The sequence below is a fragment of the Pteronotus mesoamericanus genome, unplaced genomic scaffold (assembly GCF_021234165.1).
Source record: "Pteronotus mesoamericanus isolate MK-2021 breed Mesoamerican mustached bat unplaced genomic scaffold, CSHL_Meso_final scaffold_85, whole genome shotgun sequence".
In the NCBI taxonomy this organism is placed as follows: Eukaryota; Metazoa; Chordata; class Mammalia; order Chiroptera; family Mormoopidae; genus Pteronotus; species Pteronotus mesoamericanus.
The window spans coordinates 62,118,147-62,141,822 of NW_026555329.1; the positions used below are offsets into that span (position 1 = coordinate 62,118,147).

The 23,676-nt window shown below is 34.2% G+C and overlaps 1 protein-coding gene across 1 annotated transcript in view; it reads right to left on the minus strand.

The window, feature by feature from the left end:
• The window catches only part of POT1 (protection of telomeres 1), an 83,601-nt gene extending 63,877 nt beyond the window's left edge, over window positions 1–19,724 (minus strand). Inside the window, exons 1-4 of the mRNA XM_054563893.1 lie at window positions 19,670–19,724; window positions 18,706–18,890; window positions 16,583–16,655; window positions 15,698–15,789 (exon numbers count right to left, since the gene is read on the minus strand). Coding sequence (XP_054419868.1) covers window positions 15,698–15,789; window positions 16,583–16,655; window positions 18,706–18,828 — 288 coding nt within the window. The 5' untranslated portion in view covers window positions 18,829–18,890; window positions 19,670–19,724. The remainder of the gene's footprint in view (window positions 1–15,697; window positions 15,790–16,582; window positions 16,656–18,705; window positions 18,891–19,669) is intronic.
• Window positions 19,725–23,676: the final 3,952 nt, after the last annotated feature.

The window sequence follows — 23,676 nt, forward strand, 5'->3', positions numbered from 1 at the left end:
TCTAATTGTGAATGACATATAAATCCTTATTTTATATTATTTAAAAACAGGAATCATTCTATAAAATGGAAGACTGGTTAGCCTAAACTTGTTTAATGCTTTCTGAATAAAAGGTTGAGCCTACCATCTCCTATAACAGTATCAACAATGCAGCCATAGATGGGAATAAGGTCTTCACTTCAGGGACCAGGAAAACACTGACTAAATCACTTGAAAAAAAATTTTTATTTAGTGGGACTTCAAAAATCAATCTTTATCTCAATTTATGTCAATAAAGTTGCACAAATAAACACAATGAAGGGAAAATAGATGCTCCAACAGTATTAAGAATGGAATTTAAATGAAACAATCTCAGAGTAGAGAGACTACATTGAGAAAGACATCTCTTTAATACAAAAACTCTGCATTGTTACAAAACTAATATATGTGTCTATAAATTCAGGGTATGAGACATAAATAAGAAATTTCCATTTATAAACTAGTAAGAGCAGAGATTTTCCCTTCTACTTAGGTTTACAATAGTAGGAAGAAGCCATTCTCCATTTATTCCTCTCATTCTGTAGCTAAATCTCCTTATTTCCCAAATACTGAACATACCTAAATACTCAATGAGTTCTGTCTTGATATATATATATATATATATATATATATATATATATATGTACATGTCTATATGTTATATAACTATATAATTATATGCATAATTATATAATTATACATAGAGAAGTTTATATGTGTTTATATAAAATTATCTTACTCCTCTAATATTACCACCCAAATCTTAAAATACATAAAAATTCCTGGACTTTAGGCAGCTTCCTTCAATAATCTTAATCTCTTCCTAGTGGAAGTCTTACACACAGAAGACTAGCTTTGCACACGGAGGGGTCTGGTGTCAATTCCCAGGATTCACTATTTAGACCCACTACCTAGGCTGTGAGTACCTTGACGCCAGAGGTCTGATTTGTATTTACAGAGTCTGGCAGGCCCACCATAAACAGGATGTGAGTGAATGGAAGGATCTTACATTGCCTTTCTAAAATCTCTGGCCCTATGCAGATATTTTAGCTCTGCAAATTTCTGCATTCTTTTTTCTTCAGGTGAGACTGTCAATACAATTGTGTCTGTGCTGATAATGCTCAATAACCACAACTCTTCACAGTTAAATGGGAGATGATGTTATTTCTCCCTCTATGTTTCTACCATGTTTCAGGCATGATTTAAATGAAAAAATTAAAATTTTAGTCAAAAATTGAAAGTTGTTTAATCAGACTAACACAGGAAATAGAAGTAGGTGAAGTCACTGGCTTATCAGTTCTAAATTCTCTTAAAAGCACACAAAAAATAATCTATCTTATGTTGTTGTCTCTTTACTTTAAAAAGTCTTAAACATAATTATAAATACATTAAATGCAAATGTTAGAACAGCACATTTTTCTATTTTTATGTATAATCTCAACTTTTTTTAGAGTGTTTCTTTAATGATGGAAAAGACATTTTAAATAAAGGGAATAAATCACTAAAAGCTGAACATCAGCATTCGTAAGAGAAATTTACTGTACTTATAAAAATAAACTTATATTTGACTATACATAAACTTCATTATAGTCCCTCCATTTCATCCCAACCAATCTTACCTGTTTTATCTCCACATACTTCCACTCAATACTATGCATCAGATTCTCTTAAATGCCTACTGCTTTTTCACATATACACTTTGCTTATTCTGAGGCACCATTTATAATAAATAGCATTTTTCTCTTTTGCACATTATCTGACCCTGTCTTTTAAAGACCAGACTAAAAATGCTTTTTCCTTGTGAAGTCTAGCTTAGATTTTTGTCCCTTTTCTGGAAAAATACTTTTTTTCCTGTGAACTCTCCTATCAGCATTTTGATAGTTTTTGTTATTTAAAAACTTTTCTTAATGTTTTTAAAGCCCTTAAAACTCTTTATTAGGAGTAAAAAAAAAAATGTATTATCCATCTGTATATCCCCTTTAAGTGACTGGCAGAGGCTTCTGTTCTGTTTATAGTTAGTGCTCAACAAGTGTCTGTTGAATAATGCAATTATACTGCTAAAAACTGAATTACAGATCTAAACAAAAGAGGAATAAATGACTCTTAGTGGTCAGTTTCCATGAATTTACAAGGCTTTAAAATTAATTCACACAGAGAGGATAAAAAAGACAAATATATGGGCGGGCGCAAAAAAAGAATTTGTTTATAAAAAAATTGTGTATTTATTCTTAAATGTTTAAACTTCAGTCATCTTCAAAGTGCTATCCATTTGATGCCATACACCTATTGAGATACTTTTTTCCATTGCTCAGAAAAGTTTGTGAATTCATCACTTTTGATGCCTTTTAGTGTTCTTGCCATTCTTTGTTTCATCTCTTCCACACTGGCAAAGTATTTCCCTTTGAGAGTGTTTTTCATCCAGGGAAACAAAAAAAAAATTGCTCGGGACAAGATGTGGTAAATAGGGAGGGTGGGGCATGCGGGTCATGACATTTTGGGTCAAAAACTGCTAAACACTCAGCATGGTGTTGGCAGGTGCCCTCATAAACCAACCATGAAATTGGTAAACACATTGGAAGAGTCTTCAAAAGTAATTCACTGAAGCTGAACACAGCCTCTCAACACCAGCTATTGCACTGATATCGATGGGATCCTGGAGCACTCACCTAGTGGGGGAAGCCTGCACTACAAGTGGCTCGACCTCTTGAGATAATTCTGGGGTTTCTTTGGGGGGTCCCCCCTTGAACAATAGGCAGTATTAGTTTTTATAAACACTCATTAGATTTAGTTAAAAATTAGATTTACTATGCATTATTCTAAGTTCTAAACTTCTGAGAAAGCACACTGAAGCCATTAAAATGAGAATGGGAATTACACAATATTCCGCTGTGTCAAAGTAGATGTTTTCTCAATTTGCTAAAAAAAGTATTAGGAAACATGCCTGAAAAGAATACTGTGCTACAAAAAGTAATGAACTGGCTAAAAAGTTAATTACATTTTTTTCTGTACAATGGCTCTAGCAGTGCTTAGTTGTATTTAACTTCATTCAAAACAATTGTTAGATTATATTGTGACAGCTGTCATATCAAAGTGCATTTTAAAAGAACGTAAAAATTGGTGAATTTTTATGCAGTCATTTTAGTATTGAAGATGGAAGATACACAACATTTTCAGCATGTTATGCTTTATTATTTCGAGAAAGGTAAAGACACAACTGAAACACACAAAAAGATTTGTGCAGTGTGTGGAAAAGGTGCTGTGATAGATCAAACGTGTCAAAAGTGGTTTGCGAAGTTTCTTGGTACTATTGAAATTTTGGCCAAATAATTCTTTTCTGTGGGGTTGCCTTATGCACTGGAAAATGTTTAGCAGGACCCCTGGCCTCTGCCCACTAGAAGCCAATAGCGGGATAGAGTCAACATACTCAAAATATTGAAATCAATGAAGTTGATGGTCAAAATGAAAAATGAGTCTTTTATTTTACAAAAAACAAAAACAAAGAACATATACAGGCTTTTCGGCCACCCCCATAATAAGGCTTTACCAATATAAGTGGATGAATATTGTGTGAAAACATTATCTGGTTTAACTGAACTCTGGACTTAGGATACTGAGAGATCAGCAAATGGGTCATTTCCCTTCTGTTCGTGTACTACCTGTCACAGCATCTTAGAAAGTGTAAGCCCTTATCATTAAAAAATTTCGTATTTAGTTTAGGCAATAGGAATATTACTACAGCAAACCAATCTAAGAGAAAATGAATGAAAGCAGTAAAGGGCTTTTTAACATGAATGACTGTTCTTGAAATATCAACAATTAAATGGCAAAAAAAATCATGCAACTGATTTGCACATTAACAAATATGGTTTTTACATGCTATTATCTCCTAATGAAGAACATAGTCAGCAGTAAAATAAAAATACAAATAAATAACAAAAATGTAAACCACAAAACAAGTGTATTAATTTGCTAATTCCTAATAGTCAATATATTAAAAATTCTCAAGTTGAAACTGTTAATGAGCAGGAAAACAGCACAGATAATATGAAACAATTGATAATCCAAAAATAAAAACACTTATCTGAATTTAACAGACATTAAGTAACTGGAACTACAGTGACCTTAGAGATTGTCATAGGTTATTGTGTTTTAAAACACTGCTAAAGAGAGAAATCTGACATCGTTGATAGTGTAATGGTCAACAGAAAATGTGTCTCTAATGTAAAAAATGTGTTTTGTGAATATTAGCATTTTTCTGATCATGTAACACCAGGACATAATTGGAAGTAATATATGTAATATCACAATGACCACAATCTTTAAATGGCCTACAAATCACTATATAATCTGAGGCCCATCCACCTCACCAGCCACAAATTGTGACTCACTGTGGAATCCCATCTTTTCAGTTCCTCAGCCTTCAAGGATCTCACTCAGGGCCTCTAAATATGCTGTTCTTTCTTACTGATCCACTATCCCAGTACCTCTGTGCTCATTTCTTCTGCTACTTTTCTCATTCTGCTATTTAATCTTCTTACTTACGTATTACATCTGGATAAAATAACTTCCTAATAGTTATTTAATTCCATTCTTCTCCATTGAACACTTTCATAATGGCAAGGTCCATAACTGTCTTATTCAGTTAAGATGTCACTGACATTTAGCATAAAGGACAGAAAACATTCACCAAATGTTTAGACATCAAATGAATTACTAAATATATGAATGTAAACATAAATACAGAGAAAGAATACCTTCACTAAATTTACATAAGCTGTACAAATACTACAAAACTTACTTCATAGTACCTTAGCATTGTAGAAATTGAAAATGACATTCATGTTTTTCAGAAAATAAAGGCCAGAGAGGATAAATGAATGGCCTACGGTCACATGCAGGTAATTAATCATATATCAAGAAAAGAATCCAGATCTCCTGACTTCCAAGACAGTCACTACTCTACTTCCACTTTCACAACTAAATCTTACAGGGATGAGAAAAATGAGTGAGTATCTAACTTGATAGATTTGTGATAAAATATTTTTTAAAATTTTCAATATACTTTAGAAAAGTCTTCCCTATTTTATATCTACCTATTAGATGTTAAAACTTACTTTAAATGAAAGCTAAAACTAAAACAAATGTCTTATATTGAGGGAGGTTCAATTAGAACATGGGTAGTCGAGCAAAATATATCATTAGTCCAGCAAAGCAAAACTAAAACTGTTAAAATTTACTTTTTAATGTTTTAGAATTTTTGTTCTATTCAAATACAGAGCTAACCTTAAGGGAATAAGCAAATGACCAGGTGAAGAAATTGAAATAGAAAATTCACTGTTTTATGCAGAAAGTTTTACCTTTGATTTGCAACAATCTTTAACCTTAATACTATAAACTGTAAACAGCCTATTTAGGACCTCCCAAATGATCATCACTTGTGGATTTTAAACCCAAAGAGATTTTAAAGTAAATTGTGAGTCTACTTACCATTGTATCTTAAAAAGGAGAAACCTTGACTTACCACTATTAATATCCTCTATTTTCTGACAAGTATTAATTAGCTAGTATAGTACTATTCTAGTTTAATGAATATCTATTTTAAAAATTTCAATAGAAGAAAACAGTTTTCACTAGTCAGGTAAAATTCTAATAGCTAATATACTGTACATATTCTGCAGATGCACTGTGCATGTTTTGCTAATACCTGTTTCTCAAATAAAAATTTAATAAATATTAGAATCTTAAAGGACAAAGATGAAAATGTATTTAAAATACAAGCAAACAGCCCGGGCTGGTGTGGCTCAGTGGACTGAGAACCCACCTCCAAACTGAAAGGTCACCGGTTTGATTCCCAGTCAGGGCACATGCCTGGGTTGCAGGCCAGGTCCCTGGTTGGGGGCAAGCAAGAGGCAACTGCTTAATATATCTCTCACGCATTGCTGTTTCTTGCCTTCTGTTTTGCCCTTCCTTCCCTTCTCTCTAAAAGTAAATAAATTTTTTTAAAAAAGCAAACAGATCCCTAACATTCAGTAACATGAATTTATTTTTAAAATTCATCTCTAAGATGTCCAATGTACGTTGTGGAAAAAAGCAATTTACAAAATTGGTAAAAGATATACATATACAAGCTTATATATATGTATGTGCATATATAGATATCCACACGTGTACTTAAGTGTACATTTTACATATATTCATAAAAGCTGAAAGGATACAAAAAAAAAGGTAGCAGCAGTTTTATCTAATAATAGGACTAGGCAACGGGAGTACACTCGGGGGAGTGGGACAGCGTCTGCTTTTCCAGCTATTCCCTTCTATATTGCTGGAATGGTTTGAAAACTATGACCACACAAGAACAAAATCTAAGCCAAAAATATTCAAGACCTAATTGAAGTCCACTATACCTCCCTGAAACAGAAAAACAATGTATGTATGGACATGGAGTAGTTTCTCCACTTACATAACAAACTTTGGCTTAGAATGGTTATCCTCAGAACAGTACTAATGACCATCACCAGAGGGTTACTAAAGGTTACTACTGATATGTTTAAATGATAAACATATGGAAGCACTCTCCAACCCATAACATTCCATACAATATTCTTAGAAAAAGATTAGGAAAAAAAATTAATCATATAATATATAAAAGATTAGTAGTAGAATATTTTTTAGGAAAAGATTAGGAAAAAACTGGTTAAACTTTAGAAGTTGGCTGTAAGAAATGTTTGAAAGGGAACAATGTTTTCTATACCTATTCCTTAAGCAGAATCTATCTAATAGCCCATTAAGTATAGCCTTTTTACCACCTGCTATTAAACTATGTAAAACAAAGGATAGAAAACGTTCTCTGATCTACTTAAATTACTAGAAAATAGCATTTGCAATCTCTTTTTATCATTCCACTTCAAAACATCCAAACATGCTAGCCAGAACCTCTGTACAAGTTATAAACCTTCCAAAAAACATACACACGCTTGTGCACACACCGCACAGTCAGACACACCCAGGAATAATGAGAAGGAACTGTAAGAATAGAGAGATCCGTGCACTTAGGTAAAATAAATTTTAAAATATATATGTAATAAGTATAATACACCGATACCTCTCTCATATTGGCGCTACCTAGACTATTTCTCCCAAAGATATTTTCTATTGTTTTTAAGGAAAGTTTCAAAAAATTCTTTAAGACCTTACAATATCATATTCATATTTGCTCTTATGTTCATGAACATAAGATTTTCTAAAACTAATGCAAAATTTTTATAAAATATGAATTTTTATTATGAAATCATTTTTATTTCTGTATAATGTGGGCACAGAGCTATTTACTCTTAGAGTTCAATATTAACTAAACACCAGGATAGAATCACATGAAATTCTGCCCTTAAAAAGCAGGGGTTTTTGTTAATTTTATTAAATTTACTGGGTTGACATACATTAAAAAATTATGTAGGTTTCAAGAGTACAATTCTATAAAAACAGTTGGTGATTGTGGGTTCATGGATCTCTCTGAGAATGAGGTAAGAGTTACAGATGCCCTTCTCAGAGATGAAATTTTTAAAAATACATTTACGTACACTTTTGATTGATTGAAGAATTTTTTCTTACAGATCTAAATACTACTGGGTGTTCACTGGAGATCTCTACACCCTACACTACTCATCTTCATCTACAAAGTGCTTGTCTTTTCCCAAAAGATTAAGTAGGCTTTAGTTGTATAGCTGGTTGACTCCTAAAACAGGCTGCTAGAGGCTCTTCCTGATTAGGCTTTCAAATGGTCTTTTCTTCCTGGTAGGAATTTTAAGCAGATTGTTTAATTCCTTTATTTAAAAGAAGTTACTTACCTACAGGGGAGTTGCCCTAAGACTATTACCAGCTGACTTCTCAAAAGAAACTTTGAGGGCTAGAAGGGACCCACAAGAAATATTCCAAGTCATGAAAAGCAGGGACCTATAGCCAAGATTGCTCTATCAAGCAAAATATCATTTAGAATCAAAGGGCAGGTAAAGAGCTTCCCAGACAAGAAAAAAACTAAAGGAGTTCACCATCACCAAACCATTATTATATGAAATGTTAAAGGGACTTATTTAAGAAAAAGATTAAAACTAAGAACAATAAAATGGCAAAAAAAATACGTATCTGTCAACAATTGAATTTAAAAAACAAACTAAGCAAACAAGAACAGAGATAGGATCATGGATTGGAGAACTTTTTGATGGTTGCCAGATGGGAGGGAGATGAGGGAGAATGGATGAAGAGGTGAGGGGATTAAGAAGTACAAATAACATATTTTGTGAGTATAATGCGCACTTTTTTGCCCAAATTTTTTAGGGATAAATAGGGATGCACATTATACATGTGTATAATGATTACATACTATGGATATAATAATCCCGTGTATAAAGTGCACAAAAACGTGGGTGCCAATTATACACAGGAGCGTATCACACACAGCAAAATACAGTAGGTAGTTAACAGAATAACCATAGGTGTATAAAGTACAGTATAGGAAATGGAGTAGCCAAAGTTACACGCATGACCCATGGACATGAACAATGGTGGGGGGACTGCCTGAAGGAGTGGGGGATGCGGGGTGGAGGGGGGCAAAGAGGGAAAAATCAGGACAACTGGAGTAGCATAATCAATAAAATTTAAAAAAGAATTGGGAGAGAAGAAAAGCAACTTTAATGATCTTAGGAAGTTGGAAGGAAGTAGACTACAATTTCCTGGACTAGGTACTTTAAATCACTATAAATGTTAAAAATGTACTTTATAGAAAGAAAAGAATTCATCTGAAATAAGAACATAAAACTACATTTCATATATATTTAATATATTTTATAATCCATGAAAAGTAAATATTACTAATTCAATATATTAGGGCAAAACTTGCCTATGCATACTTAGTGGCCTGAAGAATGAAGAAGCTATTAATAGCATTTATATGTTTTGCTTGTGTGCGTGGGGAGGGGAAGGGGGGGATAGAAATTCAGAGAAAATGTTTAGCTTAGTATTAACATGTAAATTGGTCAGTAAACTTGTTTTTTCACTTTCCCCTATGGCAACAAAGCGTTTAGTAAAGTTTTCTAGCTCAAAGAAAAAAATGTTATCTTTCTAAATACATGTATCTTTCCGTGAGCCATCTATTACTTATTCTCACTTTCATTCATATTTGCTCCCTCCCTTCTCCATTTCATCATTTCTGAAGAATATCTTCCTTAAAAAATGGCATAATTTTGGGTTTTCTTAAACACTGAATTCTTAATAATTAAAAACTATCATAAATATTAACTATTTGAACTAAACTGAAAAAAGTCACGGCTTCAAGGACAAATATTACATTGTAATAATAGGAACAGGTCTTTACTGGACCCATCCACAAAAGTGCCTCATCAAACTAGTTATATAGAGCTAGTGATTCCTGCCCTACCAAAATGGCCTGAAGCCGACTGCCAAGTAACACTTATTTTTTAGTATTATTTGCTTCTATAATTTCGCTGTGCCATACCAACTAGATTAAAACTACATCTCAAATCAAATTTTTAAAATTGTATCCAAAATTACTCTAGTTACCATTCTGAGAGAAACAGTCTAACTTTTCTAGGAGTTTTGGGACATGAATTACATGGCCACTCTCATTTCCTCAAATTCTAAAGTGAGATTTTAAGATATACCACTGACTTAACAGCAATTTTTCAGAGGGGGACAAATCACTATACTGATTCTCCTTTTCTTTGTTCCTATTATAAATTAGGAAAAAAAAATAATTCACAGCCTCTTCACAGCTTTAGCAAGAAAGATAAAATTTGTGTTTGGCAATCTACTCCCAAAATTCTTGTACAAGAAAAAAATTTTTAAAGGTAGATGTTCTGACAGTTTCCAGGAAATGATCGTTTAGACTCCAGAGACAGGTTTTGCAAAAATAGTACCATTTCTCAAGTCCATCAAATTCTCTGTAAATCATCACAACATCCGAAACTCCAGTATGCTGGAACAATTCAGAAACCTCAGCTAATCCAACCACCTTTGTATTTGATTACATTCAGATCTGGAGATATTTCAATGGTTATTCAAAATCCAACAATTAACGAGAGGAAAAGCAGGGATGAATAACCAAATTCCTAGGCGCACGTCCAGGTGTCCTTCCTCTATCCTACTCTTCCTCATCGGGGCTGTACCTAATTACAGTAAGATAGTAACTGTAACACCAACAATAGTTGCTGTGTACTATTTTCCTACTAAATGCTCAGTAGATAAATCTCTAATCTTCACAACAATTCAGAAAGGTATTATTATCTCCAATATCAAGTTAAAAAAAAAGGTATTTTAAAATTAATTTTTTAATATTTAAAATTAAAAAAAAATAGTTAAAAAGAGGTTAAAGGCTTTGCCCAGGTCACACTTGTAGGGATTAACATTCTGACCACCCTGCTGTGCTTGGAACAAGCACTCATACTCCAGAGCTCTTTTTATTTGCAAATTCCTGGTCTAGAACATTCTTACCCCAAATATCTGAGGGATCGCTTCTTCCAAGTCTGTTCAAAGGTCATCTTATCAGTCTTTCTTTCACCACCAGATAAAAATTTATCTTCCCCTCCCTTCTCATCTAAACACTTCTGTCTTCCGCTTTTTTATTTTCTTCACTGCATTGTGTGCCACTTGAAAAAATAAAATAATTTATCTGGTTGTTTGTCTTTTTCCACTAGAAAGTAAGCTGTATCAGGATAATAACTTTGCCTATTTGGATCACCAGTGCCTACCTCATAAAAGGTGTTCAATAAATTGTTCGAATAAATGTGTAAATGACTAAATGAATACATACTAACTCTTTTACATTCTCTAGAAAACACAGATGAACTCAGGAGTAATATTTAAAATACCACAAATAGAAGATCCAGTTCCTACAAAGCCACAATTCAGAGGACAGATAGGCACAGGTATTTACTCACCAGTATGCCAGGCCCACCAATCTGGCAAGGTCTCCCCCACCGTGGGAGAGGAAGTGGGGTGCAGAGCGAAGTGCTTCTTCACATCAGGGAGCACTAACTAGAAAGCCCAAGTTTTGAAAAGCTCCAAACAGGTATTTGCGCTGTCTACAGAATTGTTTGAATATTTTAACAACCTATACAGCCATATACCTGTACATAATGGTTGAATATCAGTCCTGGACACACTCTTCATACCCACTACTATACAGCACTACTATACAGGTAATTCACCTCCCTGGAAAAATGCCAAACCCATTCAGCCATTACTAGATACTATACAGACCACTAGAATCCTATCAGTTGATAAATGAAGAGAAAAAAAATTTAAAGGGATTACAAGATGGCGTTCAAGCTTGCTTTTTTAAGAGAAATACTAATATTCTGATGCAAGAAAACCAGGTCCCAAGTATTACCATAAATTTCCAAACAATCCATGTATTTATATGCTCATTTGATTACACCAGCAACAAAAAAAGAATTTTGTGATTAAAGCTGACTTTTGGAGGCAACCACTTCACTATAACTTGTATTTTTTGTTATGTAAGCAACCTGCCACGATATTTCCCTAAATAATTTAGAATATAGAATTTAAATGCTTTTTCAAAAAAAATCTTAACAGGTAAGAATACATTTCAGAATATGCTGATAGATTTCCTCCTAAAAGTGACAGTAATTTCCTAGGCAATGTATTTGCATTTCATAGTACCAAATGAATGAATATAAGACACATAGGCTATACCAGGTTAACAAAATTTAGAGGGAACAGGTAATAACCAAGGACAGCTGTTTTTATTTAAATATTTACTTAGTGTACAAAAAGTGGGAAAAGTTAATGTTCAGGTTTTCTGAATATTCAACTTTAGAACTTAAGGAATAATGTTCTTATAGACTTATATGATAAGCATTTTCTCAAAAACTAAAACCTACTTTTTGCCAACCCACAAACACACACATATGCAACTGATCAATTCTATTGCAATTCCACAAATTTAAAACAAACAAGCAAACAAACAAAAACAGCTTTGGTCTTTATATATCCAGGTTAGATTCTGAATTACTATCAAGTTGCCAAACTGATTTCCCTACTTCAATTTCCCCTGATAGAAAAAATAAACAGGAAAATAATTTATAAGATAATCAGGGAAATTGGAAAACTGACGATGTATGATTATATAAAGGAATTACTGTTAAATTATTTTGGGTAAAATAATAAAACTGTATATTTATGTATGTATACAAATAGCGAGGAAGACATAGATATACATAGGTGTGTGTGTATATATACACAACATATTTCATAGTTAAAAAAATTGATGTTAATATTTCAGTAGTATAATTCTGTATGGTATATATTCATTTTTATATATCATGCATACATATAACTGGAGTCTTTCTCTTTTAATACTAAAATTTTTATGGTTTAAATTATATAGTTCCTGATACTTGCCTTAAAATAATCTGTGGCAGTAAAATAAGTAGATGATGGAACAGATCAAATAAGATAGCCCGTATGCCCATAACTACTGAAGATGGATGATGGGCATATGGCCATTCTTTATATGAGTCTCTCCACTATATATAAGTGTGTGTGTGTGTGTGTGTGTGTGTGTGTGTATATATATATAAATAATATGTTTGGAATTTTCCATAATAAAAATCTTAACAATAAATAAAAATGTTCCACTAAGAAACAAAGTTGCATACTACTTAATGTTTTTCCCCAAATCCTCCAGGCAGATTCTGTTGATTGAGGCTGCTTTACATTAGTTAGTTATCACCATTAGTTATCACCATTAAATGATATTTCCATTAGACTAGAGACAGTGCTTGGCCTTAGGCAGTCCTTAGGCCAAGCCCTGTACTCATTTTGGTTGCACCAGAACCTAATACAATGTCTAGCAAAAAGTCAACCCTTAAAAAATGTTTACTGATCTTAAATAAATGTAAATATTTTTTAAAAAGACTGAGTACAGAGAATCTCATTTAACTGTGATTTTACAGAAACCATTATCTTCTATGTTATTTACTTGTTGGTAACCACCACAAATCAAAAAGAATTAAAACTGTATACCTAATATTCCTACATTTCTTTAGAAGTAGTGTTTAGCTCTAAACAACTAATTTGAAGACCCCTTGCGAACTTAAAACATTTAATAGCTACATGCTTCAACATTAGTTAACTGCTGAATCTAGTTTTCCAAATACTAGAGAATTTGCAATCAACATCAAAAATATCATGATTCTTAAAAGAAGTTAATTTTAAATTATTTTAAATACACGTGTGGAAAAAATATGTAAGATTATACACCAAACACCGGCTAATTTCTGGAGATGTGCTGTCCAATATAATAGCAACTAGTCATATGTGGTATTTAAATTAAAATAAAGGAAACAAAATGAAGTTTAAAATTCAGTTCCTCAGCTCTACTAGCCACATTTCAAATGCCCATTAGCCAAATATGATCAGTGGCTACCATATTGCCAATGAAGATCTAGTGTAGTTTCATCATAGCAAACAGTTCTATGAACACTGCTATTCCAGAGGACGCAGATCACAAGGGACTCATTTTCTGTTACATATCTGCATTGCCTAAATACCGTGTAACATGCATGTATTTATTTTTATTGAGGCAAAATATAAATAATGTAAAACTTGCCATTTTAACCATTTTTAAGTTTACAATTCAGTAGCATTGATTACAGTCATGCTTTGCAACCATGACCACTTCCAAAACTTTTTATCATCCCAAACAGAAACTCTTCAACCATTAAGCAATAATTCCTCATTTTATTTACTTTCCATCTCTCTGCAGTTGCTGATTCCATGTATTCATATAATACACTTATATGATTTATATAAGTGGAATCATACAATAGTTCTCCTTTTGTGCCTCGCTTATTTCACTTAGCATGTTTTCAGGTTCATTCATGATGTAGCAGGTATCAAGACTTCATTCCTTTTGATGGTTGAATAAGATTCCATTATATGTATATACTACATTGCTTATCTATTCATTCACTGATCATCAGCTGGGTTGTTTTCACCTTTTGGCTATTGTGAATAATGCTACAATGACTATAAGTGTACAAATACCTGAGTCCCTGTTTTCAATTCTTTGGGGTATATACCTAGTTGTGGGATTACTGGGTTATACCATAATTCTGTTCATCTTTTTGAAGACCCACCAAACTTTTCCACAGTGGCTGTATAATTTCACACTGAATAAACTTGGCACCTTTGTCAAATATCAACTACCCATAGATATGTGTGTTTATTTCTTGACTCTTAATTCTATTCCATTGTTGTATATCTTTATGCTTATGCCATTTCCATATTGATTACAGTATCTTTGTAGGAAGTTTTAAAATCATGAAGCATGAGTCCTCCAACTTTTTAATTTTTTTTCCAAGTTATTTTGGAATTCAAGGACACTTGAAATTCATTATGAATTTGGGAATCAACTTTTCCATTTCTGCAAAAAAGGTCATTGAAATTTTTACAGAAACTGCATTGAATCTATAGATCACTTCAGCTAATATTGATAGCATACTGTTAAGTCTTCCTACCCAGGGAATACATGTCTTTCCATTTATTTAGGTCATATTTAATTTCTTTTAGCAATGTTTTTTTAACATTCAGTGAACAAGTCTTCTGCATTATTGGTTAAATTTATTCCTAGGTATGTTATTCCTATAGATGCTATCATATATGGAATTATTTTCAGTTTCCTTTCCAGATTGTTCATTGTTAGAGGTATAGAAACACTACTGATTTTTGTGTGTTGACTTTACACTCTGCAACACTACTGAATTCATTTATTAGTCTTAATAGCTTTCTTTTGGGTTCTTTAGGATTTTCACATATAAGATCATGTTATCTGAGAATGGAGATGGTTTTACTTCATCCTGTGCAATTTAGATGTCTTTTATTTCTTTTTCTTACTTAATTGCTTTAGCTAGAACTTCCAGTACAATGTTGAACAGCAGCAGTGAAAGCAAGCATCCTGTGTCTTATTCCTAACTGTAGGGAAAAGCTTTCAATCTTTCACCATTGAGCATGTTGGTAGTTGCGGAATTTTCATAATTGCTCTTTATAATGTTAAGGAAGTTCTCTTCTTAGTTTTCTAAGTGTTTTGATTATGAACAGGTATAGGATTTTATGAGTGCCTTTTCTGCATCAATTAAGATGATCATTTCTTTCTTCCCTTTATTTGATTATTATGACGTACTGCAATGATCAATTTTCTTATTTTGCACTCCAAGGATAAATCCTGGTCATGGTATCTACTCCTTTAATATGCTGCTGGGTTAGGTTTAGCATTTTGATGATGATTTAGCAGGCATGCATTATTAAAACAATTATAAAAAATATTACAAGCATACAGACGATTATAGTTCATATTATTTCTTATTAAGAATTTTTTAATTGAGGGTTACACACATTTAAGACATTCTACTGAATGCTAAATTAAAATGAAGTGAGAGGAAAAATTGTCCCTTTTTATGTTAACATTAAGTATTACTGATCTTAGGACTGCTGCAATTTTAAAAATGCTGGTTCTTTAAGTATCATTTCTTACATGCTTGAAAATATATAATGAATCTCTAAAAATAAAAGTCTACAAGATGAATATAGCATCAATAAAAATTCTAAATCTACTACTAAAACAATAAATATGAAAATATTTTACCCCTTCAGAGAAAACTTTTGCACAGTCCTTTGCTAATTTTCCAAAAAATAATACATTTATGGTGTTACTTTCCAAATCTGAATTTTCTTGTTCTAGAAGAGAAACACACATACACACAGAAAAACACTTATTAGATACTGCAGTTTTTTACACACAAGAAAACTGATGGCAACTACATATTCTAAAAATAAGTTACTTCAAAATGTAATTATAACGAATTTAAATGTTTATAATTCACTTTTAGTTTACTATAATATTTTAATTTTAAAAACAATGAACAGAATGCTACTGGGAATAAAAACCAAAATTATAAGTTTCAGCTAAAATACACTTTATAAAGTTCTATAAATATCACATTAACATCACTTAATGACCACTTTCTTTTTATTCCCCATGTTTATAAACAAAAGAACCTGAACCAGGTATTAATTACTCAATTTTATACAACATTTTATCACTCTGCAAATATTTCATCTTTACTGAATTCTAGTAATCTACAATGATTGGTGTATTAAGCTTTAATCTAGGTAACAGAGGTCTTCTCCCCCAGCACCCATATATTGAAGAATAAAAGAGCTGTGCGTAGTTAGAGATCAAGCTATATGTAATTCTAAAAATGAAAATTACTTGGGCATAAGAAATGAACATTTTACAAGTAATCTCATTTGGATCTTCTAGGCTTTGGGAAAGAATCTCCATAATCTTCATTCTCCAAAAGTTACTTCTATAACCACTGCAGGTGGGCTGAATGCTAAGACTCAATTATACCATCGTATAAATAAAATTGTCCTTTTGTGTGCATTTATGTATATGTGTATATTTACATACAAAGTTATCCATTTGTAGATTACAAGCAGAATATTAAATAGAAATGGAATTATATACCTTGCAGTCCGATCTTCAAAATAGGTGTTCTGTTTCCACCATAAGTTAAAGAAGAGATACGTGAAAGTTTTCCCTAAAATAAGAGAATAAGGATTACACAGAAGAACCAAAAGAGCTTATTATAACACCTAGCTATAAGTAAAAACCAAAATCATTTTTTAAGGCAACTGACTTTGATCTTTTAAGAAATTAAAGTACTATGTTCAAATTAGCATTTTTAATACATGAAAATGATTATGTAGAAGAAAATGTGAGGCCAAGAAATACTTCAGGTTCATAATTTAATTTCTTAAGCTTATTAGCTAAATATTATTGATTCCTCATTTTATATATAAAGATGAACTAGCTCAACTTCTGCTTTATTTTAGCCTGTAAAATTGTTCTCTACTAAAGAAAAAAATTAAGAGTTTGCTCCTAGAAAAAAAATTAAAACTTATTAACAAAAAATGTTATAGTACAAAATGATGATCTCATAAATAAGGACAGTGCAGACAAATCAATGGACTAAGGCACAAATACTGTTTAGTCCTTGTTCTGCGTCTGTAACTAACCAACTCTGTCAGCCAAAAAAGTTATTAGAGTCTCAGAAAAAATTAAAGTTTTAACCTGGGCAGTTTCTATAATTTCTTCTGGCTCTAAAATTTAATGATTCTATAAGCAAATATAATATAGGGCTTTTTGAAAACTTCTACACAGATATAAAATTTAATAAAGTTTAAAAATAGATTCTATAATGCATATCTCTCAAACTAATGTTGCAGACTTTGATATAGCTAACAATAAAGATAACAGCTATGTTCATAATCAATTTTACCCAAAAAATGAAAATCAGGAAAAAAATTGAGTATCAGCTGTAAATAATGATTCAGTTGAAAGTAAAGGTAAATAGTTCCACTAAGGAGGTAGGAAGCTGGAAAGAACAAGAAAAAGTTGCACAATGCAGAAATTCAAAATTTTTCTTGACCCAAGTCAGAAAACAATCAAATAACCAAAAATCAGGAAAAGAGAAGTTCCTCCCATGAGAGATGGGAGGCAAGTGATCTGAGGTCATAGGGCAACAACTAGCCAGAAACCTAAAGAAAGAGATTTCCAACGAGAGATGGACAGTAAGCACTTGCTCCCTTGAGGTAAATGGCAAATGTTGCCTGACATCTGTGAGAAAAATTTGTCTCACATTTTAATGAGCTGCTAAAGGCCAAGTATAGGCTAGTAAAAAAAACACGGAAACTCTGGGAGCTGCACACACAAGGGGATTCACACCAACTTTTGAGCTCTTCTCCACAAACTGGACAAACTCCAGGCAGGAGCAGCACAAGAGTGGTGGTAGCAGTTAGTGCAGAAAAGGCCAGAGTCCCCGCCTGGATCTTTTTTCCCTGTCTTTCTTTCAGAACCCAGTCCCCATCTGCTGGCACAAGGTCAACAAACCTATGAATCTTAGAACTTTGGTGAAAACCCAGTGCAGCTGAAAGAGAAAAACAGAAGAAAACTAATACATAAAATGTCATTTCATTTGAAATACCCGGGAAAATGGAAAATATAACAGAAGCATACAAGATAAACAAACGTCTATTAAAGAATATTGATTAGAAGGGCCAGACATAAATGTAGCAGTACTTCTCTTACTTTTGCTCTGGAACTCATTGTACTAATAAGCCTCTCACCTCCCTCCTCTTATTCTCTTAGTCCCTAGCTTAGATGAACAGTAATGAAAATGAAAAATTTACTAAGTATGCATAACAGAATATTGGATATTGCAGAAAAAAGTTCAGTGAACTTAAAGGCAGATCAATATAAACTAATTTAAAAATCTCCACCAAAAAAGAAAACAATAGCGAAAAAAAGGAACAGTACCTCAGAGACCTATAATATAGTAGCAAACAGCCTAACATACAAACATACATGTAATTGACATCTGGGGGAAGAGCAACAATGTGGGCGAGAAAAAATTCCATGGAACATTAGCCAATACTTTCCCTAAATTGGATTAAAAATATTGCCTTATGTATCCAAGTAACTCAATTACCAAAAAGCAGGAGAAATTCAAAGAAAAACCACACCTAAACACATGACTATCTAACTGCTAAAAACAAAAGATACCTATTCTGAGTTATGAAAATTCTTACCTGAATATATTTCTTGCTATAATCACAACCAGGCTGTAGGGATCTGAAGTCTACTTTGTGCAGTTTTTTAAGCGGCTCAATTTCAGGCACCCCATTGACTTCTTTTATTAATTCAAGTGGCATATCAGATCTGCTTTACAAAGCTGTCCAAAGCAAATTCAATCAGAGAAGCTGATATCTTGCTGCTGAAAACAGACGTTGTTTTATACAAAATGTAGTCAATAATTTGCTCTAAGATTCTCTTAGTTTTTTTCCCCCCCTTTAAGTTAGTTATCACTGTTGGGGTTGAGGGCGGGAGAACAGATTACGCTATACTTTTATTACAAGAATCAATATAAGCATTCTCCTAAGGCACTGAAATCTAATATTCCTTTATTTAGTTTTGTATTTTAAAAAAGTACCTCTAAAAGTCAGTTTTAGGATCTGTGAAAACTGCTCTAGGAAAAGGCTTACCACTGTGCTTTAAAACGTACAAGCTACTGGGGAGGGGAAAGGGAGGGCTGTGGAAAGTTTCGGTTTCATATTTTCAATCCCGTTTGCAGTTTTAATATTGTGTACGCAAACTGTACACCAAAAGCAAATTACTCCAAAATATATCTGTTGCCTCCTCCCTTCAGCCGCTATACAATGGGGAAAAAAACTATTAAACTGACGTTTACTTGCGCATTGTAGGTTCAATCTTATTTCTCAAAACTCTTAACTGGGACATGCACTAGGGTCAATACTTAATTTTACGTGTGCGCACCAACCTTTCCCTAGCCGGCAGAGATACGTGAGGGAGGGGATTTAGATTAAATTAAGCAGCTCCCAAAACGCCAAGCAGCGTGCTGAACACAGCTGGCTCACGATAATGACATGCAATAACTATATTTAATACTGTTTTAAACTAAATCAGCGTCTTTATATTACTAGTTCAGGTCCAACCCACGCAGCAAACTCCACACCAGATCAGAAATTTACTCACCGCGCTCTAAACCAAAACTAAGCGTTTAGACGGGCGCGCCTGTGACGTCACAGGCACGCTGGCGGCGCAGTTCCACGCATGCGTACAGGGACGCTAGCGCTGCATTGCGGCTTGCTCCCTTGCCACCAGAAGACAGAGCTAGGCTCTGTGATGTCCTGTGTTAGGGCCACGTTTAAGAATCAACCAATGAATGCATAAATGAATGGAACAGAAAATTGATGTTTCTCTCCTCCATTCATCTCTCAAAATCAGTAATAAGTCAATCTTGTGACCAATTAAAAACTACTCCAAAACCAGGGAAGGATTTGAGATTCTGTTTGATAGACTGGAAGCTCTGGTGGGCAGGGCTGGCACTCCCCAAGCGATGACCCAGATGGACGTTCTACAAAGAAATAGTTCCAGCAATAAGTAATGCTATTTCAGACAGGTTTGGTTAACCTCTTCACTGGTTGGTAGGGATATGATTTGTGGTATAATAAATAAGATACTATTCACTGAAAACACAAAGTGGGCCGGGTATTCCTTCAGCAAAAAGGACTTACTGGGGCGCTGGGCTGGGGCGTCGGGAGAGAGAGGGGCGAGGATTGCAACTCAGGACCTGCATCTATGACAAGCCTCTTGCAAGAAGAGAGCCAGATAATAGGAAGGTCTTTCATATAGGGGAAAAGGAAGTTCAGGGGAGGGTGACCATTACCATTAGTTCTGTTAAAACCATAAAGTTCTTCTGCAGAGCATTCAATACTAAGGTAGGATGTGAGAAGTCCTCCAACGGGCCCTTCACGTTCCTGTCTTGGTTAAGGTCTCTGTGATGAATTTGCACAAGATACTGTACAATGTGAACCGTCTGCTAATTTATAACTCATGGCTCTAATTTTATTTCAGTGAAACCAAGACGGACTAGTAAACCAAGCTAAGCAGAATAGGGAAACTGAGCCAGATTCTTAAACAGCCAAGCAGTATACAGCCATCTAGTAAATCGCCAAATCTTATTTTCTGTAACCAAGGACACTTAAGAGTAAATTTATGCTTCTCCCCAACAAGAGGGTAAATAGCTTAAATCACCCCTCTCAGCCATATAACAGAACGGCAATTAGTGCCATTTTGCCAACCACACCCAAGGACAGATGAAGTTAAGGAAATAAATCCAATTTTGGCACATCAGTATAAAACTGATAAGTATTCTATTGAGATCCTCCCCAAGACCTCTCCTGAACCCCTATACCTTTAAAAACTTTTTTTTTGAGCGGAAAGTATTCAGTGTTAGCCTATCTTCCCTTCCAACCCTGTAATCATATACATTGCATAAACCAGCAGTGACAAAGCTTTTTTTTTTTTTTAAGAAAAACTATGCTAAGGAAGGCTTAAATATTCCTCTTCTGGCCTCACTTGGCTCAGAAATAACTGTTCCTCCACACTGGATCATGATACTTTCACTCCACCATTAATTATGTCTTTTCTCAACATATTTTCAACTGTTTCTTCTTATTCTTTGCCATCAGCATTTATTCTTTTTTTTTTTTATGGCCATATTTTTATTTCAATTTTTTTTTCATTTTTTTTATTTTTTTTAATTTACTTTTTAAATACATTTGTCTCTGCCTCCCCCCCACCTCTTTCCGTTGCCCCCTCCCACCTTCCCTCCCTCACCTCTTCCCCTTTGGTTTTGTCCATGAGTCCTTGCTATATGTTCCTTGACTTTCCCATTCCCTCCCCTTCCCTGCCCCCCCCTTCTCTCTTGTCTCTGTTGATTTCTTTTCCTTTCAATGTTGCTGGTCATATTTTCCTTGCATCTTTGCATTGTTGGTTAGGTTCCGCTTATAGGTGAGATCATATGGTATTTGTCTTTCGCCCCCTGGCTTATTTCGCTTAGCATGATGCTCTCCAGTTCCATCCATGCTCTTGCAAAGTTTAGTACTTCTTTTTTTATTTCTGCTGCGTAGTACTCCATTGTGTATATGTACCATAGTTTTTGGATCCAATCATCTACTAATGGGCATTTAGGTTGCTTCCAAGACTTGGCTATTGTAAATTGTGCTGCTATGAACACAATATTGGGGTGCATAGGTTCTTTTGTATTGGCGTTTTGGTGTTCTCGGGGTATAGTCCCAGCAGGGGAATCGCTGGATCAAAAGGCAGTTCCATTTTCAGCTTTCTGAGGAAATTCCACACTGCTTTTCATAGTGGCTGCACCAGTCTGCATTCCCACCAACAGTGGACTAGGGTTCCCTTTTCTCCACAGCCTCGCCAGCACCTGTTGTTTGTGGATCTGTTTATGATGGCCATTCTGACCGGTGTGAGGTGGTACCTCATGGTGGTTTTGATCTGCATTTCTCTGATGGCTAGTGATGCTGAGCATCCTTTCAAATGCCTCTGGGCCCTCTGTATCTCCTCCTTAGAAAAGCATCTGCCCAGGTCCTTTGCCCATTTTTGGATTGGATCGTTTGTCTTCTTGGAGTGGAGTCGAGTGAGTTCTTTATATATCTTGGAGATCAAACCTCTATCTGATGTATCATTAGCAAATATATTTTCCCCTACAGTTGGCTCCCTTTTCATTTTGCTGATGTTTTCTTTAGCTGTGCAGAAGCTTCTTATTTTGATGAGGTCCCACTTGTTTATTCTTTCCTTTATGTCCCTTGCTTTAGGAGACATATCAGTGAAAAAATTGCTGCGTGGGATATCTGAGAGTTTCCTGCCAATGTTCTCCTCTAGGACTTTGATGGTGTTGCGACTTATATTGAAGTCTTTTATCCATCTTGAGTTTATTTTTGTGTATGGTGTCAGCTGATGATCCAATTTCAATTTTTTGCATGTAGCCATCCAGCTCTCCCAACACCATTTGTTGAAGAGGCTGTTATTGCTCCATTTTATGCTTCTGCCCCCTTTGTCAAATATTAGATGTCCATAGAGACCTGGGCTTATTTCTGGGCTTTCTATTCTGTTCCACTGGTCTATGGGTCTGTTCTTGTGCCAGTACCAGATTGTTTTCAGTATGGTGGCTTTGTAGTAGAGTTTGATGTCTGGTATTATGATCCCTCCTACTTTGTGTTTCTTTCTCAAAATTGCTGCGGCTATTCAGGGTCGTTTATGGTTCCATATAAATTTTTGAAATGTCTGTTCTATTTCTGTGAAATACGTCATTGGTATCTTAATAGGGATTGGGTTGAATCTATAAATTGCTTTGGGTAGTATGGACATTTTGAGGACATTAATTCTTCCAATCCATGAGCACGGTATATGCTTCCATTTATTTGTGTCTTCCTTAATTTCTTTTTTCAATGTTGTATAGTTTTCTGCATACAGGTCTTTTGTGTCTTTGGTTAAATTTATCCCTAGGTACTTTATCTTTTTTCGTGCTATATCGAATGATATATTTTTTCTGATTTCTTCTTCTTCTATTGCACTGCTGGTGTACAAAAACGCCTTTGATTTCTGAATGTTGACTTTGTGTCCTGCTGTTTTGCCAAATTCACTTATTAGGTTGAGGAGTTTTTTGGTAGAGTCTACAGGGTTCTCTATGTACACTATCATGTCATCTGCAAACAATGATAGTTTTACTTCCTCCTTTCCTATTTGGATGCCTTTTATCTCTTTCTCTTGTCTGACCGCTGTGGCTAGGACTTCCAATACGATGTTGAAAAGAAGCGGTGAGAGCGGACATCCTTGTCGTGTTCCCGATCTTAGTGGGAAAGCTTTCAGTTTTTGCCCGTTGAGTATGATATTGGCTGTAGGTTTTTCATATATGGCCTTTATTACGTTGAGGAATGCCCCATTGATTCCCATTTTGCTGAGTGTTTTGATCATAAATGGGTGCTGTACCTTGTCAAATGCTTTTTCTGCATCTATCGAGATGATCATGTGGTTTTTGTCTTGGCTTTTATTGATGTGTTGTATCTCGTTTACTGATTTGCGTATGTTGAACCATCCCTGCATCCCTGGGATGAATCCCACTTGATCGTGGTGGATAATCTTTTGAATGTATTGCTGTATGGGGTTTGCCAATATTTTGT